Raw genomic sequence first — 23,977 nt, 5'->3', positions numbered from 1 at the left:
GTACTTCTGAAAGGCTGATGCAAGTACTTCAAACTTTGGTTGTATTTATTCCCCTAACAGAAATAACAGTATATGCCCATCCATCGCTCATTTATTTTAATGGAGTCTCTCTTCATATTTTGAAAGGTTATAGGAGAGCTTTGAAAAAAAATTAGCATGGTGATACCAAACAGCCAATGGCAGGCATCCTCAGTGCTACAGGCGTTGGGTACGGGGATCACTGGACAAATAGTACAGTATCACAATTATTGTACTTCTAAATTGAAAAAAGCTAGATAGAAGTGGCAAAATGGATTTCACTTTCAAAACTCTAGTCTTTGTATGGAACAAGCAGAAAATGCAACAGAAACCCCAACAATTATAATCTACTATTTGACACAGGATCATGCTGGATTTCAATCATTTCTAAGGCAGTCAAATGAAAATGAACTGATGCTTGTTGATACCCCAACCTTGCTGAATTGGAGTATCACCAACAGCAAGTGGAACAATCTGAGAACGTGTTACACCTGGACAGAGCAGGGTGAATTAACATGGGCTGAGTGCTCTTCTGGACTTGAGATTCTGCAGATGCCGGAAGTCCAGGGCAACACACACAAAATGCTGGAGAAACTCAGCAAGTCAACGATTTGGGCCGAGACCCTTCAGCAGGACTGGCCACTCATCCCCAAAGATACTGCCTGACCTGCTGAGCTCATCCAGTATTTTCTGTGCAGGGCTCTCCTGCAGCTGCCCTCACATTACTGACCTATCCTTGGGCTTGTAGAAAGCCACCTCCATTTGTAAACAAAGTTGCTCCCACACATCTAGGGAAAACAAGAGAAATGAGGAGCTCCAGGCAAATTTCCAGCATAAATTAACATAACCAATATGCCCTTGTTATGTTCAGGAGCAATGCAGTAAGATCACTGCACCTTGTGCAAAAATGTTTCCAAGAAAGCAGAAAATAACTCTCTGAAATTCTTATGATAGCAAGGATTTAGCAGTAAATTTACTATAAACAAAGTGTAAAATAATAACTCCTTAACCATTAACCTTGAACTGCAGGAGTGAGTAGGTCCAATTCTCTATTGATGTAACCCCTCAATGGACTCAGAAATCTTTCTGCTTGGGCACAAAAACATTTGACTCATCCAATGTGCTCACAATTATCTCGTGCTGTGTGACCACTGAGGTGGCTAGAACCTTCCAAATATAGGGTGGATTAATTCTCAATCCTTACTACTGAAGTATTCTCTAAATGCAGAAAATTATGAAGTACTCATGATAACTGTATAACTTAAGCATGGGATTTCCACCTGTTGTAGGAGAAAGAATAGTGAGGGCTAATAACTAATTTGTTTATTTATTAAGATACAGTGTGGAATAACCCCTTCCAGTCACACCGTTCAGCAACCACCGATTTAACCCTCACCTAATCAGGGGACAATTTACGATGACCAATTAGCCTACCAACTGGGAACAAGAGAAAGTCTGCAGACGCTGGAAATCCAAGCAACACACATAACATCCTGGAGCAACTCAGCAGGCCAGGCAGCATCTATGGAAAAAGTACAGTCGACGTTTTGGCCCACTGAGTTGCTCCCGCATTCTGTGTGTGTAGACCACCAACCAGTACACTTCGGACTGCAGGACGAAACCACAGAACTTGGAAGAAACCCATGTGGTCACAGGTAGAACATACAAACTCCTTACAGACAACAGCAGAAAGTGAATCTGGTTGCTGGTCCAACAGACTGTTATGCTAACCACTACGCTGTTGTGTGGATTGTGTTAATGTAGTAACAGGGAACTACAGACAAAGCCTAGAAGAGGTAGAGACATCGAATGCAGCAGTAAGGACACCCAAGTTTCAGGAACTTCACTAATTATGTTATAGTGTCAATATTCTGGAGGAACTCAGCAGGTTAGGTCCTTCACCTTGTTCCAAAAAGTTGACTGTTCGTTTCCATCCATAGATGCTGCCTGACCTGCTGAGTTCCTCCAGCATTTTGTGTGTTGTTGCTCTGGATTTCCAGCATCTACAGAATCTCTAGTTTTTAATGCTATAACATGCCTCCATTTTGTAACAAAAAATTGGATTTGCTGTTAGGCCTGTGGACAATGATTTTATTCTCTAATTAGGACCCAGTCTGTAATATACTTAATTACATCTTCCTGCAGCCAATATTCTATTATCAAAATTTATTTTTACAGGTAATCTCATTAACTGAGAATGAAAATGTCGTACCAAATTCATGCTTAGTAGATTATCTTTGACTGGTCTCCTGTTGCACATCATTTTTTGAAATAAACCACCCAGCATTTTGAACACTAACTCTATGTAGTCTTTCAGTTTGATCCCATAATACCAATTCCTGGTCCTTGATTGCTTTACTTTAAGAAGGGGTCAAGTAGAAGCCAGATGCCTCTCCACGCAGAGCTAAAAAAAATGGAAAGGTAAACTGTTCTCAGGTTACACCTGCAAACATTCTAGCTGGGGTGCAGAGGGTAATGTTGGATGAAGGTGTAGAAGAGATCATTCTCTGGGTGGATAAATAATCAGGTTGCCCACCATAGATAGAGAGTTTGGAGACACAGCACTGAAACAGGCCCTTCAGTACATGAAGACTGTGCCACTCTGATCTTCTACCGAGTCCCATGTACCTGCACCTGGACCAGAGCCCTCCGTTCCTCTCTCACCCATGTACCTATTTAAACTTCTAAAATTGACCTCATATTCACGTGGAAGTAATTTTGTTTACACAAGGTGCAGGGATATTCTTTGCAGCACTGGTACATAGGTCTTACGTCGATGGCTATCAGGGATAAGAAGTGTAAGACCAGGGTCATGATTCTGGGCCAACATGAGTTAATGCTGGACATTTGCTGGAGTTCCTCATTGTCCTACATATCTCTAGGAGTAATCAGGAACTGAAGAACTATTCAAAGATATTAATAAGGGGATGACAAGGATAATTTAAGAAAACAGATTTTTTAAAACATAGAAAACCTACAGCACAATACAGGCCCTTCGGCCAACAAAGTTGTGCCGAACATGTCCCTACCTTAGAAATTACTAGGGTTACCCATAGCCCTCTAGTTTTCTAAGCTCCATGTACCTATCCAAAAGTCTCTTAAAAGACCCTATCATATCCAACTCCACCACCGTTGCTGGCAGCCCATTCCACGCACGCACCACCCTCTGAGTAAAAAACTTACCCCTGACATCTCCTCTGTACCTACTCCCCAGCACCGTAAACCTGTATCCTCTTGTGGCAACCATTTCAGCCCTGGGAAAAAACCTCTGACTATCCACACTATTAATGCCTCTCATCATCTTATACACCTCTATCAGGTCACCTCTCATCCTCCATCGCTCCAAGGAGAAAAGGCCGAGTTCACTCAACCTATTCTCATAAGGCATGCTCCCCAATCCAGGCAACATCCTTGTAAATCTCCTCTGCACCCTTTCTATGGCTTCAACATCCTTCCTGTAGTGAGGCGACCAGAACTGAGCACAGTATTCCAAGTGGGGTCTGACCAGGGTCCTATACATCTGCAACATTACCTCTCGGCTTCTGAATTCGATTCCATGATTGATGAAGGCCAATACACCATACGCCTTCTTAACCACAGAGTCAACCTGCGCAGCTGCTTTGAGCGTCCTATGCACTCAGACCCCAAGATCCCTCTGATCCTCCACACTGCCAAGGGTCTTACCATTAATACTATATTCTGCCATCATATTTGACCTACCAAAATGAACCACTTCACATTTATCTGGGTTGATTTTGTTTCCAGGTTGTTAAAAAATGGATGGGGTTAACAATAATGCCACTTGATTGATAAGAATCTTCCAATCATTTCCCAGGCGGAATACCTAATCCAGCAAATGAGAATTGGGGAGCAACACATGAGAAATGCTGGAGCAACTCAGCAGATCAGGCAGCATCTACGGAGAGGAATAAATAGTCACCATTTTAGGCAAAGACCTTTCATCAGGATCAAAACCTCGACTGTTTATTCATTTCTATAGATGCTGCCTGACCCGCTGAGTTCCTCCAGCATTTTGTGTGTGCTGCTCTGGCTTTTCAGCATCTGCAGAATCTCTTGTGTTTCTGAGACTTGGGAAGAAGGGAAGATGGACATCACGATGAAAAATACAGAAATCTGTAAAAGGAAGATAGCATGTGACAGGGAAAGAGCTTTCAAGCCCTGTACTTTGTTGAAATGCACACAATATGCTGGAGCGATGAAATGTGACACATAGTTAGAAGTAGGAGCAGAAACACCAGAAGTGACAATTCCATTCAAGGACAGAAGATTTCTTTAAAGAATAAAAAGACACCTGAACCCAGCTGTATGATGAAGCAGAAGCCCATTCCTCTCCATCCATTTGTTTTCGTGTTGAATCTAACAGATTGGAGACGTCTACATTTTTTGAGGTTACTTCAGAACCAGACTGCTTTGTCTGTGTAGACACAGAAAGTCAACATATAAAGCTGACTGACATACATGACTAGGTCAACAGCAGAGAGACAAAAGCTGTTTCAAAGTTACAGACTGAAAAAATAGCAGAAGTTTAATTAGAACATACAGGAAAAAAAAGCCAAATAAAGGAAGAGTGTAAGGAAAACAGGCAAAGGATGAGATTATGTTAGTACGCGGGAAGGTCAAACAATACAAATATTTTGCTACAAGGAAGGGACACGCAAAAGAATCTTAAGGAACAATCTGTGCAATAAAGTTGCAGAAGGTGATGAAAAGACTGTCTGGTGAAATGCAAATCAGGGTCAGCCTCAAAGCCTGAATTTTAACGAGTGTGGCTAATTTAACAAAACAGTTTGTAATAGCAAAACTAAAACATTAAAACCACATTAGAGGATCACTGGCTGGGTAGAAGCAACTTGCAGGTAAACAGAATGGTTCTTTTAGCTGTTTAAGCATACTGAAAGCAAGTGCTGTCTGAAAGTCATGCATTTTATCTTTAGACTGTGACAGTCAAGGCTAACAGTTACCAAAATTCTTGATCCCGATGACTCAGTAAAATAGTGAGCTGTGGCAATGGTAAACACTGGCTCTTCATCAGTCTTCCATTTGGTCATTGAAGTCTCATACTTCTGCAAAGCAGACCTCACATCAGAGCTTTCAATTCCTCTCTGTCTCACAATCCCTATAGGGTTTGGACTACCTTCAGCATCACCTCTTTTTGCTCCCCCCTTCTTTGAAATGAGAGTTTCCTCCTGAGTAGACAGCACAGTTTTCTGCTGTTTGACGGATGACACAAAATCTACCAATTGTTGTTGTTCCATCCAATATACATCTCCTTTCATCTTCACCATCCCCTCCTCTGCTAATCAACATCAACTATCGCATTCCCTACTCAAGTGTTGTCCATGGGATGAGCTTCTCTCCCGTTCCTCCCCTACAAATCTGTGTTTTTAACAGTCACTTTGATCTAAATAGTTCTGTATGGGAATTAATGAAAGCTCAGTGCTGCACATTTAAAAATGTAAACAGAAGCTCTATTCACACACCCCTTTCTAAGGGTGAGGTGCATACATGCACAGGCACTGAGCATCATGGGGAATCCTATTTTAGAACTAAATAGATTGTATAATCACAAGTCTTTGATAAACTGCTAGATCACTTACATGCAAAAAGCACCTAATAGAATAATCACATTTTAGATGTCAGAAAACAATCCCTGCTTAGGACATAATCATGTATGAAATGAATTTCTATCTTCTGCTGGTAAACAATGTTGGCTACGCAATAGGATTACAGAATCACTGCAAATAGGATTACTGAGTCACCGCAGATAGGGTAAAGCACGTAGTAGATAAATTATGTAATGACAGGGGCATAGAATGTCATCTCGGTGGGTTATTAGTGAAATAGGCCTAATCAATCTACAAATGAATTCTTTATCAACATCACAAACCCCACTTCATCCCCTTTACAGCCTTCGCTATGGTTTCCAAAGCATGCTTCTTCCGATATCTCCAACTTCATTGTCTGGATTAATGGGACAAGCTGAAGGTGGGAAATTCAAAGCCACCATCGTTAGGCTGGGGGAAAACCATCAACACCAATTCCATTCGCACCCCTGAATGAATAATAGCCTGGACCCAATCCAGTTCTATCCCCACCTCTGTGTCTCTGCTCTTTTGACACGAGGGCAATACAGTGATTTCCTTGCTGATCTCTCATCCTCCAGCTTTTGTAAACACACTAAATATAAAGCTCTTAGCCCGTCTCATTCATTGATCAGCCTTGCTCTCACTGCAATATGTATTCACCACTTCTCGCAGCTTCAAATAAAACTAAATTACTCAAGTGTCTCCAATTCCACTCTACTTTTAAGAGTCTTTCTGAAATTCCTCTCCTGAACCAAGCATTTTGTGAGCCATCATGCTTTTACCCTTTTCCTGTCTTTTATGGGGTAAAATACTCTGTGTTTTCAAAGCAATAAATATAATCTGATTTCACATTATGTCATTAGCACGCAGAAATGAGCAAACTTACATCATATAGCATAGAAATATCATTGCTGGTTGCTACCAAAGTGAGGTTAAATTCACTTGAGCATAAAGGAACTTACCTTTTGCTCTGTGAACAACCCGTACTCAGCCAGCACCAGTTTATATCTGATTACTTTAGTGCAGAGATTATTTGTGCACGGCTATAATTTGTAACCTTTCTGCCGACCAAATGAGAGTTTAAAAATATTCTGATTAATTGTTAGTCCTGTTGTCGTGACTCAGAATTGAGTATTATATTGAATATATGCTTAAATTTCCTGCTAAAAATTCTTATATTGATTTACATGTACAAATAAATTTAATAAAGATAGCAACCTCTGGGAGAGACGAGACTGTTTTGTTGATGACAATTTCTTTAGTCACCAGAGTGCTGTAACCAGTAGGTGCTTCCTTATCTACTGCCTTTTGCTCGTCTTCAGCCTGAAGGAGAAGAAAAATATTAATTTAATGTACAAGCAAGCTATATAGCATTCTAACTTTTCAGCTGAATATTTCAAGTATACAAGTAGCATGTAAAGTGCAAGGGAAAATTTTCAGGCATAAAACTGTACAAGACAATACCTAAACACAAGGAGGTGCTTGCTATCCTGAGGCAAATCAGGGTGGATAACTTCCCAGAGCCTGACAAGGAGTTCCTTCGGAACCTACAGGAGCTAAGTGCAGAAATTGCCGATGCCTAGCAGAGATATTTAAACCATCCTTAGTGACAGGAGTGGTACCATTGGATTGGAGGACAGCCAATGTTGATCTGCTGTTTAAGAAAGGCTGTAAACATAAACCAGAAATAAAATAGGCCAGTGAGTCTGACATCAGTTGTGGGACAGTTATTGGAAGGTATTCTAAAGGACCAGATATATAGGTATATGGGTAAACATGAACTGATTAAGGATAGTCAGCATGGCTTCATGCGTGGTAGGTCATGTCTAACCATTCTTAAAGAATATTTTAAGGAAACTACCAGGAAAGTGGATGAAGGCAAGGCAGTGGGTGCTGTCTACATGAACTTGAGCAAGGCATCTGACAAGATCCTGCATGGAGGTTGGTCAAGAAGATTTAGTTGCTCAGCATTCAAGATGAGGTAGTAAATTTGGATTAGACATTGGCTTTGTGGGTGAAGCCAGAGGGTGGTAGTAGAGGGTTGCCTGTCTGACTGGAGGCCTGTGACTAGTGGTGTGCTGCAGGGATCGGTGTAGCGTCTTTTGTTGTTTGTCATCTATATCAATGGCCTGGATGATAATGTGGTTAACTGGGTCAGCAAATTTGTGGATGACACCAAGATTGGGAGTGTAGTGGACAGTGAGGAAGGCTATCATGGCTGCAGAGAGATCTGCATCAGCTGGAACAATGGGCTGAAAAATGGAAAATGGAATTTAATGCAGACAAGTGCAAGGTGCTGCACTGCGGCAGGACAAACCATAGCAGGTCTCACACAGTGAGCAGTAGGGCACTGAGGAGTGTGGTAGAACAAAGGGGTCTGGGAAAACAGGTTCATAATTCATTGAATGTGTCAGCACAGGTAGATAGGGGTCATAAAGAAAGCTTTTGACATATTGGCCTTCATAAACCAATGAAGAAATGATGGAATGTTATGTTGAAGTTGTATAAGGCATTAGTGAGGCCTAATTTGGAGTACTGTGTGTAGTTTTGGTCACCTACCTACAGGAAAGATGTAAATAAGATTGAAAGAGTACAGAGAAAATTTGTTAGGATGTGGCTGGGTCTGGAGGACCTGAGTTATAAGGAAAGATTGAATAGGTTAGGACTTTATCCTTTAGAAGGTAGAATAAGGGGAGATTTGATAAGAGTTATAAAAAATTATGAGGAGTATAGATAGGATAAATACAAGCAGGCTTTTCCCACTGAAGTTGGGTGGAACTACAACCAGAGGTCATGGGTTAAGGTTGAAAGGTGAAAAGTTTAAGGGGAACATGAGGGGAAATTTCTTCACTCAGAGGGTCATAGAGTGTGCAATGTATCACCAGTACAAGTGGTCCATGTGAACATGATTTAAACGATGTTTGGATAGGTACATGGATAGTAGAAGTATGAAGGCCCATAGTACTGGAGCAGGTCAATGGGAATAGGCAGTTTGAGAGGTTTTGGCACAGACTACAAGGCCTGTTTCTGTGCTGTACTTCCGTGTGACTCTATGACTCCAAAAGATTCTGCAGAGCAATGCACATAAAATGCTAGAGGAACTCAGCAGGCCAGGCAGCATCTATGGAAGAGTCCTAAAGAAGGGTCCCAGCCCAAAACCTCAACTGTCTGTTAATTTTCATAGGTGCTGCCTGGCCTGCTGAGTTCCACCAGCATTTTGTGTATGTTGTTTTGGATTTCCGGCATCTGCAGATTTTCTTGTTAGAGATTCTGCAGAGGCTGGAAATCCAGAGTAACGCACACGCACACAATTCTGGAGGAACTGAGCAGGTTAGACAGCATCTATGGAGAGGAATAAAAAGCTGATGTTTCAAGCTGAGACTCTACGCATGTTAAGATTCTGCATATGTGCCCCTCCCAAACTTGTGACTGATCAGGTTTCACTTTATGAGAATAAATATTGTTCCCAATGCATAAAATCTTAAGTCATGATTATTGCACAGTTACTACAACAAAGAAGAACACTAAAAAATAAAATTAGGGGAATAAAATTCAGTTGTGTGCTGTATCTCTAAATAAATAAATAAATAACAATCAATCAACTAACAGTTATTTTGCATAATTTTCAGACACCTGAAGTCAATGCAGCTGAAAGTTGGTAATGCAAATATAATTGTGATACTGTTGAGCTGAACCTAAACACAGCAGGGCATCTGAAAAAGGTCCAGAAAAGGATCCACACAAATTATTGATATGTTTTTGTCTGACACCTTCCACAGCCAATTTGGAAAATAAGGCACCTTACTCAGGGAAAAAAAACGTAAATGCCAAGGGAGTTAAAAAAATAATGTGCAGATTAGGCTCGGTTGATCTAGACAGGTCCCGTAAATGTTAGCTGCATAGGTTACATATACATGATTATAGATGACTTCTGAGTAACAGTAATGTCACTTGTCTCCTCAAGCCTATTCTGTCATTGAACATCAAATCTAATCTGATGAAAGTCTCAAGTTCTTGCTCCTATCGTGCCTTTTCTTATATCTGCCTTAAAATATTCAAGAACTCCACTTCCAGTGCCCTTTGAGGAAAGTATTTTCTAATTCTGCTATGTTGACATCCATCCATTCCAGGCACCAGTGTAAGAAGTGTTGGAAACTATTGTTTTTTATTTTTATTAATAATACTTTTCATAGGATTTGTACTTTTTTAAAACAAACTCATGTATTTTACATACACACACGCACAGACAGAAAGCAGTACATCAATTTATCACCTTTCTCAGTTTTCATTGGCTAATTATTAGCACATTATCCATGTGATTTAATTCATTAATTAATTCATTGCCATCTATGGAATTTTCTTTATCTCATCTATAAACTGATAGATTTTTCAGAAGCGCCATCTTTTATTTCTTTTTATTCCCTTGTCTTACACCGCTTAACATTAATTCCCCTCTGAGCATCATTTCTCAGTTTTTTATTTAGTTTGCTCTGTATTTGTATGTTTGCTTGTACTCTAAAATAAACTGAAATTTTGAAATTAAGACTGCTTACCATTCTTGCCTCCTAAGGATCAGAAATTAAACAGATCCAATAGAAACCTTCTCTGAACTGCTTCCAGTGGATTTGCATCCATTCTTAAAGAAGTCTAATACTGCACAGTTATCCAAATGTGATCTTAACAATACCTTGTATCCTGAATCATAACCTATTTATATTTTTATTCTATTTCCATCACAATAAATGATAATATACTGTTATCTTTCCTAATTATTCATTATATTAGACTTGTATGAATCATTCCTCTACATGCAAGGTCTCTACAAACTCTCATTATTTATATAATATGAATTTTATTACTTTCTGACCTGTTTTTATGTCATTAGAAAATTCAGTAAACAAACCTTTGACGTCTTCATTCATAAAAAGTTGAGACCCCAATGCAAATTCCTGTGTCACCTACTTGTAATGGCTTACCAATCAGAAAATGACTCAATTATGTCTACTTTCAGCTATTTCTGGCTTCTATCCACACCAATCTTCAATCCAAGAATTTTTGTTTAAGGCAATAATCTTTGACATGGCAACTTCCTGAAACACAAATATACCCACTAATTCCTTCAAGAGGTAATTGGTGCCGGAAAAAAGAGCTCTAATTAATTGATCAAATATGATTTTCCTAACACAAAATCAAGTTGGTGTTGTCAAAAAAAAAGATATTTTTTCCTTAAATGCTTTGCTGTAATATCTTTAACAGTAGCTTCTAGCATTCTCCCATGACAAAAGTTAACCTAATTGGCCTGTAGTTTCCTGCATTCCATCTTCCTTCCTTTTAGAATAAATGAGTTATATTTGAAATGTTACAAGCTAATGGAACCTCTAAGGGATTTTTGGAAAATTAAAACCAACTAACAATTCACATTATTCAAGATCCTTTGACGATTTGTCAGTTCTCTGCTCCTGAAGTTTTCTCAACACTATTTCTTGGAAAATAGCAATTTTCCTACCTTTCTCCCTCACATGCTATTCTCTAATAGTTACAAGTGATGTAAAATACCTGTTTCATTCATCTGCCACCTCCTTATTTTACGTTATTTCCTTTATTAACACACACAAAATGAGGAACTCAGCAGGTCAGCCAGCATCTATGGAAATGAATAAACAGTCGAAGTTTTGGGTCAATACCCTTATTCAGGACTGAAAAGGAAGGGGGAAGAAGCCAGAATAAAAAAGGTGAGGAAGAAAAGGAGACTAGCTAGAAAGTGATTGGTAAAAGCAGGTGGATTGAAAAGATAAAGGGCTGATAGGAGAGGAGAGTGCACCATAGGAGAAAGACCACAAGACACAGAAGCAGAATTAAGCCATTTGGCCCATCGAGTCTGCTCTGATCCAATTTTTCTCTCAGCCCTAATTTTTTGCCTTCTCCCCATATCCTCTCTTGCCCTTACCAATCAAGAATCTATCAACCTCTGCCTTAAATATGCATGATGCCTTTGCCTCCATAGCTGCCTGTGGATTCACCACTCTCTGGCTAAAGAAATTCCTCCTCATCTCTGTTCTAAAAGGGTGCCCCTCTATTCTGAGGCTGTGTCCTCTGATCTTAGGCTCTCCCGCCGTAGGAAACATTCTCTCCATATCCAGTCTATCAAGACCTTTCACCATTCAATAGGTTTCAATGACGTCAGCCCTAATTCTTCCGAATTCCAGTGAATACTGGCCCAGAGACATCAAACGCTCTTCACATGACAAGCCATTCAATCCTGGAACCTCCTTTGAACCCTCTCCAGTTTCAGCACGTCCTTTCTTAGATAAGTGGCCCCACACTACTCACAACACTCCAAGTGAGGCCTCATCACTGCTTTATAAAATCTCAACATTACATCCTTGCTTTTATATTCTAGTCCTCTTGAAATGAAAGCTAACATTGCATTTGCCTTCCTCACCAGAGACAACCTGTAAATTAACTTTTCAGGAATCCTGCACAAGGACTCTTTGAACCTCAGTTTTTTGTATTTTCTCTCCATTTAGAAAATAGCTAACCCTTTCATTTATTCTGCCAAAATGCATAACCATACACTACTTTCCAACACTATTCCATCTGTCTTTTCTTTGTCCATTTTCCTAATCTAAGCCCTTCTGCAGCCTCTCTACTTCCTCAAAACTACCTTCCCCTCCACCTATCTTCACATCATCTGCAAACTTTGCAACAAAGCCATGAATTCCATCATCCAAATCATTGACATGTAACGTAAAAAGAACCAGTCCCAACACAGACCCCTGTGGAGCACCACTAGTCATCGACAGCCAGCCAGCTGTTGGCTTTGACTTCTGTTGTTAGGTTGCATCATCTTTCCTTCAGAATACATCTCCCTCTTTGGGATGTACATAACCCGTGCCTTCATAAATTCCAGCCGTAGTTGCTCTACCACCATCCCTGCCGGTGCTTTTTCCAATCAATTCTGGCCAACTCCTCTCTTATGCTTCTGATTCCCTTGACCCTACTGTAATACTGACTTTAGTTTCTCCATCTCAAATTTCAGGGTGAATTCGATCATATATCATCACTTGTCCCTAAGGGTTATTTTACATTAAGCTCTCTAATCAATTCTGGTTCACTGCACAACACCCAATCCAGAATAGCTGATCCCTGGGTGGGGCTCAACCATGAGCTGCTCTAAAATGCCACCTCGTAGGAACTCTGGAAATCTCCCCCTTCTGGAATCCAGCACCAACCTTATTTTCCCAATCTACCTGTATATTGAAATCCCCATGACTATTGTAACATTACCCTTTTGGCCTACATTTTCTATCTCCCATTGTAATTTGTAGGCCACATCCTTACTACTGTTTGGGGGTCTGTGTACAATTCCCATCAGGGTTTTTTTATCCTTGCAGTTCCTGAGCTCTATCCACAATGATTCAACATCTTCCGACTCTATGTCACCTCTTTCTAATGATTTTATTTCATTTTTTTTTACCAACAGAGCAATGCCACCCCTTTTGCCTTCCTGCCTGTCCTTCTGATACAATGTGTATCCTTGGACATTAAGATCCCAGGTATAATCTTTCAGCCATGATTCAGTGATAATTACAAATACATACCTGCCAATTTGCAGCTGTGCTGCAAGTTCATCTCCCTTATTCCGTATACTGTGTGCATTCAAATATAACATCTTCAGTCCTGTATCCACCCTTTTCAGTTCTGTCCGCCTTTTACGTTGCAATGCACATTGTTGACTGGAATTCTGCTGCATTAACAGCCTCTCGTCACTACACATTGCCTCTGTTTGTAAACCACCTACCTTATCTTCAACACTATTGTCCGCCTATCCTATGATACTTCCCGCATTGAAGTATAGGCAGTTCAGGACACTAGTCGCACCATGCTCAACTTTTTGATTCCTAACTTTGTCAGAGGTCTTACCAACATCTGGCTCCACAACCTCTCCACTAACTGTTCTGGCTCTCTGGTTCCCATTCCCCTGCAACTCTAGTTTAAACCCCACTGTGCAGCATTAACAAACCTTTCCACTAGGATATTAGTCCCTCTTCAGTTCAGGTGAAAACTGTCCCTTCTGTACAGGTCCCACCTTCCCTGGAAGAGAGACCAATGATTCCAAAATTTTATGCCCTCCCTCCTACACCAACTCCTTAGCCACGTATTAAACTGTATAATCTTCCTAGTTCTGAAACTCATTAGCACGTGGCATGGGTAACAATCCTGAGATCACAACCCTGGAGATCCTGTCCTTTAACTTAGCACCTAACTCCCTGAACTCCCTATGCAGAACCTTGTCACTTGTCCTACCCATGTCACTGGTACCTATATGGACCACAACTTCAGGCTGTTTACCCTCCCAGTTAAGAATGCTGAGGAATCGATTGAAGATATCCCGAACCCTGGCACCTGGGAGGCAACATACCATTCGGGAATCGCGTTCTCGCCCACAGAACCTCCTGTCCATTCCCTTGACTAACGAATCCCCTTTCACCACAGCATCCCTCTTCTTCCCTCTTCACTTCTGAGTCACAGAGGCAGACTCAGTGCCAGAGACCTGACCACTGTGACTTTCCTCTGTTAGGTCATCCCCCATGACAGTATCCAAAATGATATACCTGTTTTTGAGGGGGATGGCCACAGGGGTACTCTGCACTGACTCCTTAACCCATTTCCCTAACAGACCGTCATCCAGTTTCCTGTGTCCTGCACCTCAGGTGTAACTACCTCTCTATGTGTCCTATCTATCATCCCCTCAGCTTCGCTAATGATCCGGAGTTCATCCAGTTCCAGCTCCAGCTCCTTAATGCAGAGTGTTAGAAGCTGCAGCTGGATGCACTTCTTGCAGTTGTAGTCATTTGGGACATTGGAGGTCTCCATGCCTTCCCACATCCTGCAACAGTAGCATTTAACTATCCTTCCTGTCATTTCTACTATCCCAGCTGAGCAGAAGTAAAGAAGGGAAGGGAAAAAAACTTAACCTAGAGCTTTTCTTTGCCTTGATTTCTCTGACCGAAGCCTCCCTTCATTGAAACCCAAGAGCTAGAGCTTCAAGATCACCACTCAGACTACATCCACTCAGACGAGAGCAGCTGCAACAATGGCTGCTGCACCTGCACCTGCCTTCCTTTAATTTGCTCTTGTTAATCAATCATAAATGCCAATTGGCCACTGGTCAAAAGAAAAGGAAGGACATCCTGGCTGTAGAGGAAGTGCAGCGTAGATTCACGAGGTTAATTCCTGGGATGTCCGGACTGTCTTACGCAGAGAGGTTAGAGAGACTGGGCTTGTACACGCTGGAATTAAGGAGAATGAGAGGGGATCGGATTGCAACATATAAGATTATTAAGGGATTGGACAAGATAGAGACAGGAAATATGTTCCAGATGCTGGGAGAGTCCAGTACCAGAGGGCGTGGTTTGAGAATAAGGGGTAGGTCATTTAGGACAGAGTTAAGGAAAAACTTCTTCTCCCAGAGAGTTGTGGGGGTGTGGAATGCACTGCCTCGGAAGGCAGTGGAGGCCAATTCTCTGGATGCTTTCAAGAAGGAGCTAGATAGGTATCTTATGGACAGGGGAATCAAGGGATATGGGGACAAGGCAGGAACCAGGTATTGATAGTAGATGATCAGCCATGATCTCAAAATGGCGGTGCAGGCTTGAAGGGCCGAATGGGCTACTTCTGCACCTATTGTCTAAAAGGAGGAGGGGTCCTACGGGGAGCTGATGGACAGGTGAGAAGAGCTAAGGGGTGAAAGTGGGGAATACAAGAGGGGTGGGGGAGGGATTTGTTTTGAAACTGGAAGGAGAAATAGATATTCATGCCATCAGATTGATGCACCATCAATAACTCACTCTGAGACGTAAGAAGCGAGATATCGGCTTTTATTGACTGGAAGAATGAACAACACTACATCCGGGCTCAGGCCTCAATCGCCTTTATACAGGGGTCTGTGGGAGGAGCCACAGGAGCAGTCAGCAGGGGTCTGTGGGAGGAGCCATAGGAGCAGTCAGCAGGGGTCTGTGGGAGGAGCCACAGGAGCAGTCCAGACAGGTATATGTAGTTCACCACACAGATTGGAGACTACACAGCCGGAACATAATGTGTCACCCCTCTATTAGGCCATGAACCAGCTCATGCCATTAAGTTGGAGGCTATCCTTCTGTTCTATCCACAGAAACTTTTACTATATTACTAGGTAGTTGCACCCCCTACCTCCTTATCCTTTCTTATTAACCTTTTAGTTATTCTTCACTGTTTTTTGTATTCTTCTCAATTTTCTAATCCGCTACCTGTTACTGGCTAATTACAGTGCATTTCAATATCACACCCATATTACATGTTACTGCATTTCATGTGAACATACTATTTACCTAAATTTGGAATTTCTTCAAATATCTGGACCTCTACTCCATTTCCAAGACATGGCTTTATATCTCAATGACTTCACCCAACCAATGTTCAGTAGGTAATCTGGCATCTCAAGTCTGCCTCACCATTCAAAATTTTGAAAGGGATAGATAAGATAGAAGTAGGAAAGTTGTTTCCATTGGTAGGTGGAACTAGAACTAGGGGACATTGCCTCAAGATTTGGGGGAGAAGATTTATGATAGAGATGAGGAGAAACTGTTTTTCCCAGAGAGCGATGAATCTGTGGAATTCTCTGCCCAGGGAAGTATTTGATGCTTTTTCACTAAATATGTTTAAGAAACAGATAGATTTTTACATAGTAGGGGAATTAAGGGTTATGGGGAAAAGGCAGGTAGATGGAGCTGAGTTTATGGACAGATCAGCCATTATCTTATTGAATGGCAGGGCAGGCTTGATGGGCCGGATGGCCTACTCCTGTTCCTATTTCTTATGTTCTTATGTTCAATTATGATCATCGCTGAACTGCTCCAGAGCTTCTGTGGCAATTCCATATAGCCTTCCATTTTATAAAATTATTTTCTCTTTTTTAATGCCTAACTGAACTATTCTTCAGTTCCATTTTACCATCCCAAAATCATATGAGCACCCTAGAGTGCAAAGGTCTACTTGTTTCAGGCTGGAATATATATATATATTGTTTTCCTGGGAATGGTATAAATAGCTAAAGGTAGGAGGAGCTTCCCCATCCTCAAAAGATTCTGATGTAAACACTGGATTCAGCAGGTTAGTTGATCTGCCAAGAATGATTTTTGATTTCAATTATTGGCAATACTTAATCACAGCGATCTGCAAACATTGCCGATGTTGTTGCACTGAAATTATTATGCATGGAATGAATTTGTTCCACAAATGTAGCAAAGAACATAAAATTCTGTCTTTCAACACTGCAAACTCTCAAGATCAGGGTCCAGCATCGAATTCTGATTCAATGTCAATGTCAGTAACACAGTATGAAGTAGGAGATATAGGGAATTAAGCTAAATGAAACCTCCGCTATACACATGAAAAACAATAGAGATCAGATGATACCTTTGCTAATCTTGCATCTTCTTTCATCACAGTGTCAGACGTGGCAACAGTCTGCTTTTCCACCGGCTTGCTTTCTAGCGTCTCACCAACGTCTGCTTTGGTCTGCTGGGTTAAAACATTTCAGTGACATGTATAAAATTGCTCGGAATGGTTTGCACTTAAACTGAAATACAAAATGAACCAGAACAGCTTGGAAAGCATTCTGCTGTACCACTGTTCTACATAATGGCACTTGTAAAAATAATCTAGTGAACTATTTAACGATGCTGCAAGATATAATTTTAGCATTAAGAAGATGAAGAAAATGGCTTGTGCTTGTTGTCATGTTCAAAGCCCTTGAATGCTGAATAGAACAGTTCTAAAATAACAAAATAATATGAATTACCTCTTCAGGCACAAGGGGTTCAATCATAGGTAAATCTTCATTCTTCGAAAAGGATCTGATAGGTGAGGCAGACAACCTCTTTTCCCATTCGTCAGGCCCACTTTCAGCTGTAGATTCCAGAAATGTTCTTTTCATCTCATTTATGTTGGCATGGTGCTTAACCACCTCTTCCTGAGTTTTGTCATAGTCCTTTGTTAAATATCAAAAGCAAATAATTTTAGCCTTTTCTGACACTGCTGAATTACTTCAGACTATGACATTTCAAGTCTAGACAACAGATGTCTGATGTGAATGTTTCGTTTTATTTGAGTTCTCTTTAATTGTTCTGTAATGGCCACTTAAAATATCAAGTGCTTGATCAAGTGTGCTATCATATTTGCTTTGCATTGAGCAGGACTTATGAGATACAAGTCAATTTTGGACAGAATCCATCATGCTAAAAAGAAAACATGTTTTACGATCCGGCCATTCATCTCTTTTGATGAATGGGAAGACCAGAAATAGTGGTCAGTTCAATCTCAGGAAATTGACAAGGAATGATCAACAGGACCAGGTTTGACTTTGAACCAAAGCATTTCTATCCTGATATAGATAATGGAGTGCGGGCATGGGGAGAGATTATCTCAGTAGATAGCTTGTCACGCCAGTGTAATTGTAGTCCAATGCAGAATCACAGAGCTCAACGTGACCACGATAAGCTAACTATTGAAAATGGCATCTCTATGATTTTTGTCCCCATGAAGCTGCAGTAAAGCTGAGAAACAGCTGCAGATGAATATGGAACAGTTGACCACTTCCTGCAAAAGCTAGGCCTTGGCGTTGTGCCACAAAGCAGCACAAGCCATTTGGCCAATCCTACCTGTACCAGTGTGCAGATAGGACTGTTCAATTATCTTTGCTCCCTCCATGTCCAGAGTTCTTTTTCCTAACCCTGCACTTAGTTTTCTCCAAAACCATTCTGAGAAGTGGTGCTCATCCAGCAGATCAAGCAAAGAGAACCTAACCTCATAAACCACCAAGTATCATACTTAGTCCTTACAATGTGTTACATCGCCAGCATGGGACGGGGGGGGGAGAGCGAGATACTGTAATGTATCTCAATTCCTTCAGTGTGCTGGGAATAGAGGAGTGGTCATACTTGGCTCATGGGTTCTTTCCATCACTGCGAGTGTGCAGGTTGATAATAGTCAAGGGCAGGATCAGCTCTGACGGCATTCCCAATAACCGGACACATACGAGGGTAAACAGAGCAGAACTCCCTGGTATTAATGCATTTGTAGAGCAGGAAAGAGTCAAAGCTTCCACACAGGAATGATACACAGATTTTTGGGTCTGGATTTTGAATGGTAATTTTGCATTGATTATATAAGGCAATAACACACTTGGTCCACATATCTAAACCCCAACACTAGAGAGTCGTCTTGGAAGGTAAATTAAACCACGAGCATCTGCTCAGAATCAACCCCTGTGCTTCATCCTCCTTTAAGTCTGTGTCACTGTGGAACACTTTTCTCAGTGTAATTGTTTGCAAAATTTACACCATTCACCCAGTCACTTCCACCTTTCATCCCCACCCCTAAAAAATCCTGTTTGATTAACAAACCCAGAGAAATCTGCAGATGCTGGAAATCCAAAGCAACACATACACGAAATGCTGGAGGGACTCAGCAGGCCAGGCAGGATCTATGGAAAAGAGTAAACAGTAGATCGATGAAGGGTCCTGGCTCTAAATGGCGGCTGTTTACTCGTTTCCATAGATGCTGCCTGGCCTGCTGAGTTCCTTCAGCATTTTGTGTGTGTGTGTGTTGTTCCTGTCTGATCAAATTGTCTTCGGAGGTATTGACATAGCAGAACTTGAAACAAAATTATGACAGGCCCGGCCTAAAATATTGTGAGACATCTTTGATTCAAAATGCTGAATATGGGTCGAAAGCACTATTTAATTATGTTTCTGTAAATTAGAAAATATTAAACAGCAGCAACACAATCACATGAAGTGCGTTTGTGAATGTCAACACTTTCAATGCAGGATTTATTTTCTGATCCTAACACTTAAGATTCAAAATAAAGCCAGTAAATTGCATTTCCATTCTTTTTTTTAGATAAATGGGATCTATGTTCCATTAAAATTGTCCAAGTTACATAATTTACAAAGCTGATACACTGAAATGGAGAACTAATCAGCTTTTTATTTGTTTACTCCAGTGCTTTTAGAAAGCTTAATATTGTGTCAAAATGCTTTAATTGCTGGAGAACAACAAAACAGATAATGGTTGAAACTTATGTTAAAGGTAACACACTTCCACTACAGATGGCTCCATATTACACAACACTATTAACACAGATGATTTTACTTGCATTTTAATTGTGCGCCATATGAAGGAGCACACAGATTCTTTTGTGTGCAGTGTTATTGTGGCTAGTCAGGATGGATACACTACATGCATCAAACTCACAGCACTCCTTGTTAAACGACAGTGATTGTCTGATCACTAGCTACACAGAACCACCACAGTGCACAAACAAATAGAGATGTGCAACTTAAATAGATACAAACCTCTAACATAAGATTACTATGTTTGACATATACATTTTCACCTTTGATTCGTTCTACAAGACTACTCTGTAAAAGAGAGCACAAATAAAGTGGAAACCATTGTGGATGAAGCACCAAGGTAGGTATTTGGAACAAAAAGCTACCAAAGGAAAAATAAGTGCTATGTAACCACAATAAGTTATAATTCTTAAGCAAAGAATTATAAATTTATAACACGAAAACATAAATTTGTAACAGAAATGGAAGTGGACTAAAACAGAACAATTTGCACGACAGTCTACACTGAAATCTGACCATTGACATAAAAATGATCTTCCTTGTACCTGGGTCTTAGATTCCATTTCATCCTCTTGATCAGACTGATAGCATGAAGGAGGATTTAAAGTAAAAGCTTTAACAACATCTAATTGCTGAGTCATGACACATTACAAATTCATGATATCAGCTCAACCAAACAGTATTGCATTATGTTAAAAAGGTCTTGAAATAACACAACCTATGAAATGTTAAGGTTAGGAAATCAGTGAACACACTGACTGCTTGATATGAATTAGCTGCCTACCATATTTTAAAGCTCGAACATAACCTAAGGGGCGGGGGGAGAAGCTAAGAGGACTTAGCATCTTGAAAACAGATTAGGACTATTATTCATCATCTGCAAAGTCAATAATCTTCCTCAAAACTATTATACTAACTTAATAAACAGTTACTATCCAAATTCCTTCTAATATGAATCACACTGCTCTGATTTAAGTGTGCATTAATATAGATCAGGACTGAAGTATGACTGAAGGGAGACTTGTACGTTGTTCATCTGGAGAAAAACTTGTACGTTGTTCATCTGGAGAAAAACCCCTGTAGCTGTTGTGACTATACAAAAACTCCAGTTTTCATGGGCACTAGCCTCCGTAGAATCCAAGACATCTTCAAGGAGCGGTGCCTCAAAAAGGTGGTGTCCATTATTGAGGACCCCCAATCACTCAGGACATGCCTTGTTCTCATTGCTACCATCAGGAAGGAAGAACAGAAGCCCGAAGCCACACACTCAACGATTCAGGAACAGCTTTATCCCCTTTGCCATCCGATTTCTGAATGGACATTGAACCCATGAACACCACCTCACTACTTTTTTAGTTCTGTTTTTGAACTACTTATTTAATTATTGTATGTGTGTGTGTGTGTGTGTGTGTGTGTGTGTGTGTGTGTGTGTATACGTACTATATATATATATTTATACACACACATACACACTCTGTGATACACAGCTTTTTATATTATCATGTATTGCATTGAACTGCTACTGCAAAGTTAACAAGTTTCACTACAGATGCCGGTGATATTAAACCTGATTCTGAATCTTAATAGTTTCAAAGCATTTTTAAACATGCTCTTAAATGCCATCATCACTAAGCTAAATAACAATAGAAACTTGTTTCTTTAACTTATAATAAAGACTACATTTGACAGGTGTACTGAATAATTGGTGCAACATCTGGGTCCACTGGCAACCACAAAGTGGTACATAAGAATAAAATACAGTGATCATGTCCTTCCAGTCAACACCAGATAATGTTTCTTATTTTAAGTACTATTGACATTAAGTGATTCTGTGAAAGTTGAGTTATGTTTAAGTAAACCATTTGAGGAGAAAAAATAAAATCATGGCTATTGAAACTTCATGTCTCCAGCAATCACTCACCTTCCAGTTTCAATAATGTGAAATCCAAATGAGATTTTATCAATTCTCAGGTTACCTGATGGTTGGACCACTGGCGAACACAGTAGAGCAATGAAATAAATAAATTTCAAAAAGGGAAATAAAAGATGATTGTGGAAAATTAGCAGAATGGAAGCACTATTTTGTTACATACCAAGAGGACAGAGCAATGATTTTCTATAGCTTCTAATACCATTGTTTGGACAAAAAACAAGTAGAAGCTTGGTGGTACAGATCCCATTATCTCTACAAAGGCACTCATGTCCATGATATATCACAAAATGAGTTTTGATGTCAGCTGGCTAATCGGGTCTTTGCATGCAAACATGGAAGGACACCAAAGGACAAGTTGCACAAGGTCAATTCTGCAAGAAAATAATTCCAAGACTCATAACCTGTACTGACCATGACCTCAACTTGGGAAAATTTAATCAGCTTTTAAATTCTGTGGACTGCCTGCACTTTCCAGAATAAAGCACATTTCAGCTAGTCTTTAGAAAGTGCACTGTATGAATGAAGTAGAAAGAGCAAACACAGATGCTCTTGAATCGATCGTGGATTGGGGTTTCCTGGAAATGCCACTGATCTAATTTTCATGCACCATATTTCCTCAATGACTTTTTGAATCATTCTGGCCTACTGTCCTTGCCAGCCAATTCTCATTTTAGTTTAGAATAAGCGCTTTGTTATTTTGTACTTGGCACTTCTTCAGTCCAATCCATAAACCGTATTGTGGCGACGTTAATGTCAAATTAGCAGCTGCACTGTTGAAACTCTCAGACAAACAAGTGAGATCATGAGGACCATTTCCCTGGGAAGTACAGGCCAGTGGAATGTACAAACCTCTGCGGTGGTTTCCCCATCAGCAGGACCAGTAGTGTCAGTCTGCTCACTGTCAGTCTATTTGCCAGCAACATCCCAAGATGTCCAAGAGGAAAGCAGGAATAAAAATACATCAGCCTTGTCAGAAAACATTGAAGCAAGATGTACTACTCATTGTGCCTTTGCTTCATAACAAAACAAAAGGCTCATTAGAAGCATGAAACGAACAAAATAAATGGAACTGGATTAGAGGCAGATTTGAGGCAAAATGGGAAGAGCAATAGCAAGTTACAAGATTGAACTCCTTTTAAAAAAAGAAACTCACAGTGTTTAAAGCCCTCGTTACAATAGTATTTTATTTGTACTTTAATTGATTTAAAAATGCTTTAAATGAAGAGGGCAAATTGAAGCAATTTGATTTTACTAACAAATTTGGAAATACTCTTTTGAAACACATTTTAAGCTATTCCAATTGATGGGGACAATAACAAGCAGTGAGAAACCCTTTCCAAAGCGAAGCAGAAGATGGTTAATAGAAGTAACTTGTAAAACAATGTCTGGGCTAAGCACGCAGGGCTAAATAATCAATGGTGTATCTCAAACTAATGACGAAATGTTAACAAGTGATCATAAAAGCAACCATTTACATATTGTATACTCAAACGCATCCAATATAGATGCGGTTTCACACACTCAAATCCTACAATTACGGAATAAAAAGTAAAAAGGTGCATAATATATTTTTGGAGGAAAAGAGTAATGGACTGAAATTGGGCATCCAGAAACAATTCACGAGCTAACACCCCACCAATTTCAATGCGGCTGTTTTGACAGTTGTTGGGAGTTGGACAGGTACAAGCGCAGGCCAGTACAGGCTCTTGGTAAAGCTGTGGAATCACTCGGTACGTTATAGCCCTAAAGGCAGCTTTGCAAAGACTAAATTTTCATTGATAATCTTCCAGCAGTCTCTCTGAGGACAAATTGATTGGCAGTTGAAATAAGTGAACCCAGTAATGTTCCATTCAATCATGGATACTATCCAAGAGGGGTCCTTGTAATCAGATGATTTAACCCTTGTATCTACTCATGAACAGCTAAGTGGCTCTTGAAGCTGATTATCAGTGATGATAATGGATACTGTATGCACTTCAGATGCCTTGGGATATAACTCTTCAAAACTGGATCACTGTCCTCATTTCAAATCAGAACAATGCACAATTTCTTCTAAATGCTACCATAGCTTTTTTGAGATACATAATTGATTTGCATGATTTAAATCAAGTATATTACAATTTTGTAACTAACTATTCCTGTTAATCATGTGCAGCTCATTTACATCAGAAGCAAAGCTTACTCAACAACTATGTACAATTACTGCCAGAGTAGCCTGACTTTCAGGCCCTGTCGAATCTGTA

At 40.2% G+C, this 23,977-nt stretch overlaps 1 protein-coding gene across 26 annotated transcripts in view; it reads right to left on the bottom strand.

The window, feature by feature from the left end:
* LOC140724813 (band 4.1-like protein 3) overlaps nucleotides 1-23,977 on the bottom strand; it is a 187,562-nt gene that overhangs the window by 24,036 nt on the left and 139,549 nt on the right. For 8 of the 26 annotated variants that reach the window (XM_073039541.1, XM_073039452.1, XM_073039480.1 and 5 more), the window contains 8 exons: nucleotides 22,584-22,640; nucleotides 20,347-20,382; nucleotides 20,024-20,089; nucleotides 17,467-17,655; nucleotides 17,082-17,186; nucleotides 6,843-6,947; nucleotides 5,001-5,102; nucleotides 4,331-4,453 (listed from right to left, as the gene is read on the bottom strand). In XM_073039541.1, coding sequence (XP_072895642.1) covers nucleotides 4,331-4,453; nucleotides 5,001-5,102; nucleotides 6,843-6,947; nucleotides 17,082-17,186; nucleotides 17,467-17,655; nucleotides 20,024-20,089; nucleotides 20,347-20,382; nucleotides 22,584-22,640 — 783 coding nt within the window. The remainder of the gene's footprint in view (nucleotides 1-4,330; nucleotides 4,454-5,000; nucleotides 5,103-6,842; nucleotides 6,948-17,081; nucleotides 17,187-17,466; nucleotides 17,656-20,023; nucleotides 20,090-20,346; nucleotides 20,383-22,583; nucleotides 22,641-23,977) is intronic. The other 18 variants (XM_073039506.1, XM_073039514.1, XM_073039614.1 and 15 more) reach the window with 10 other exon arrangements.

The sequence above is a fragment of the Hemitrygon akajei genome, chromosome 1 (genome assembly GCF_048418815.1).
Source record: "Hemitrygon akajei chromosome 1, sHemAka1.3, whole genome shotgun sequence".
Classification (NCBI taxonomy): Eukaryota; Metazoa; Chordata; class Chondrichthyes; order Myliobatiformes; family Dasyatidae; genus Hemitrygon; species Hemitrygon akajei.
The sequence above is the reverse complement of the archived record's forward strand: the minus strand, read 5'-3'. Positions and strand labels throughout refer to the sequence as shown.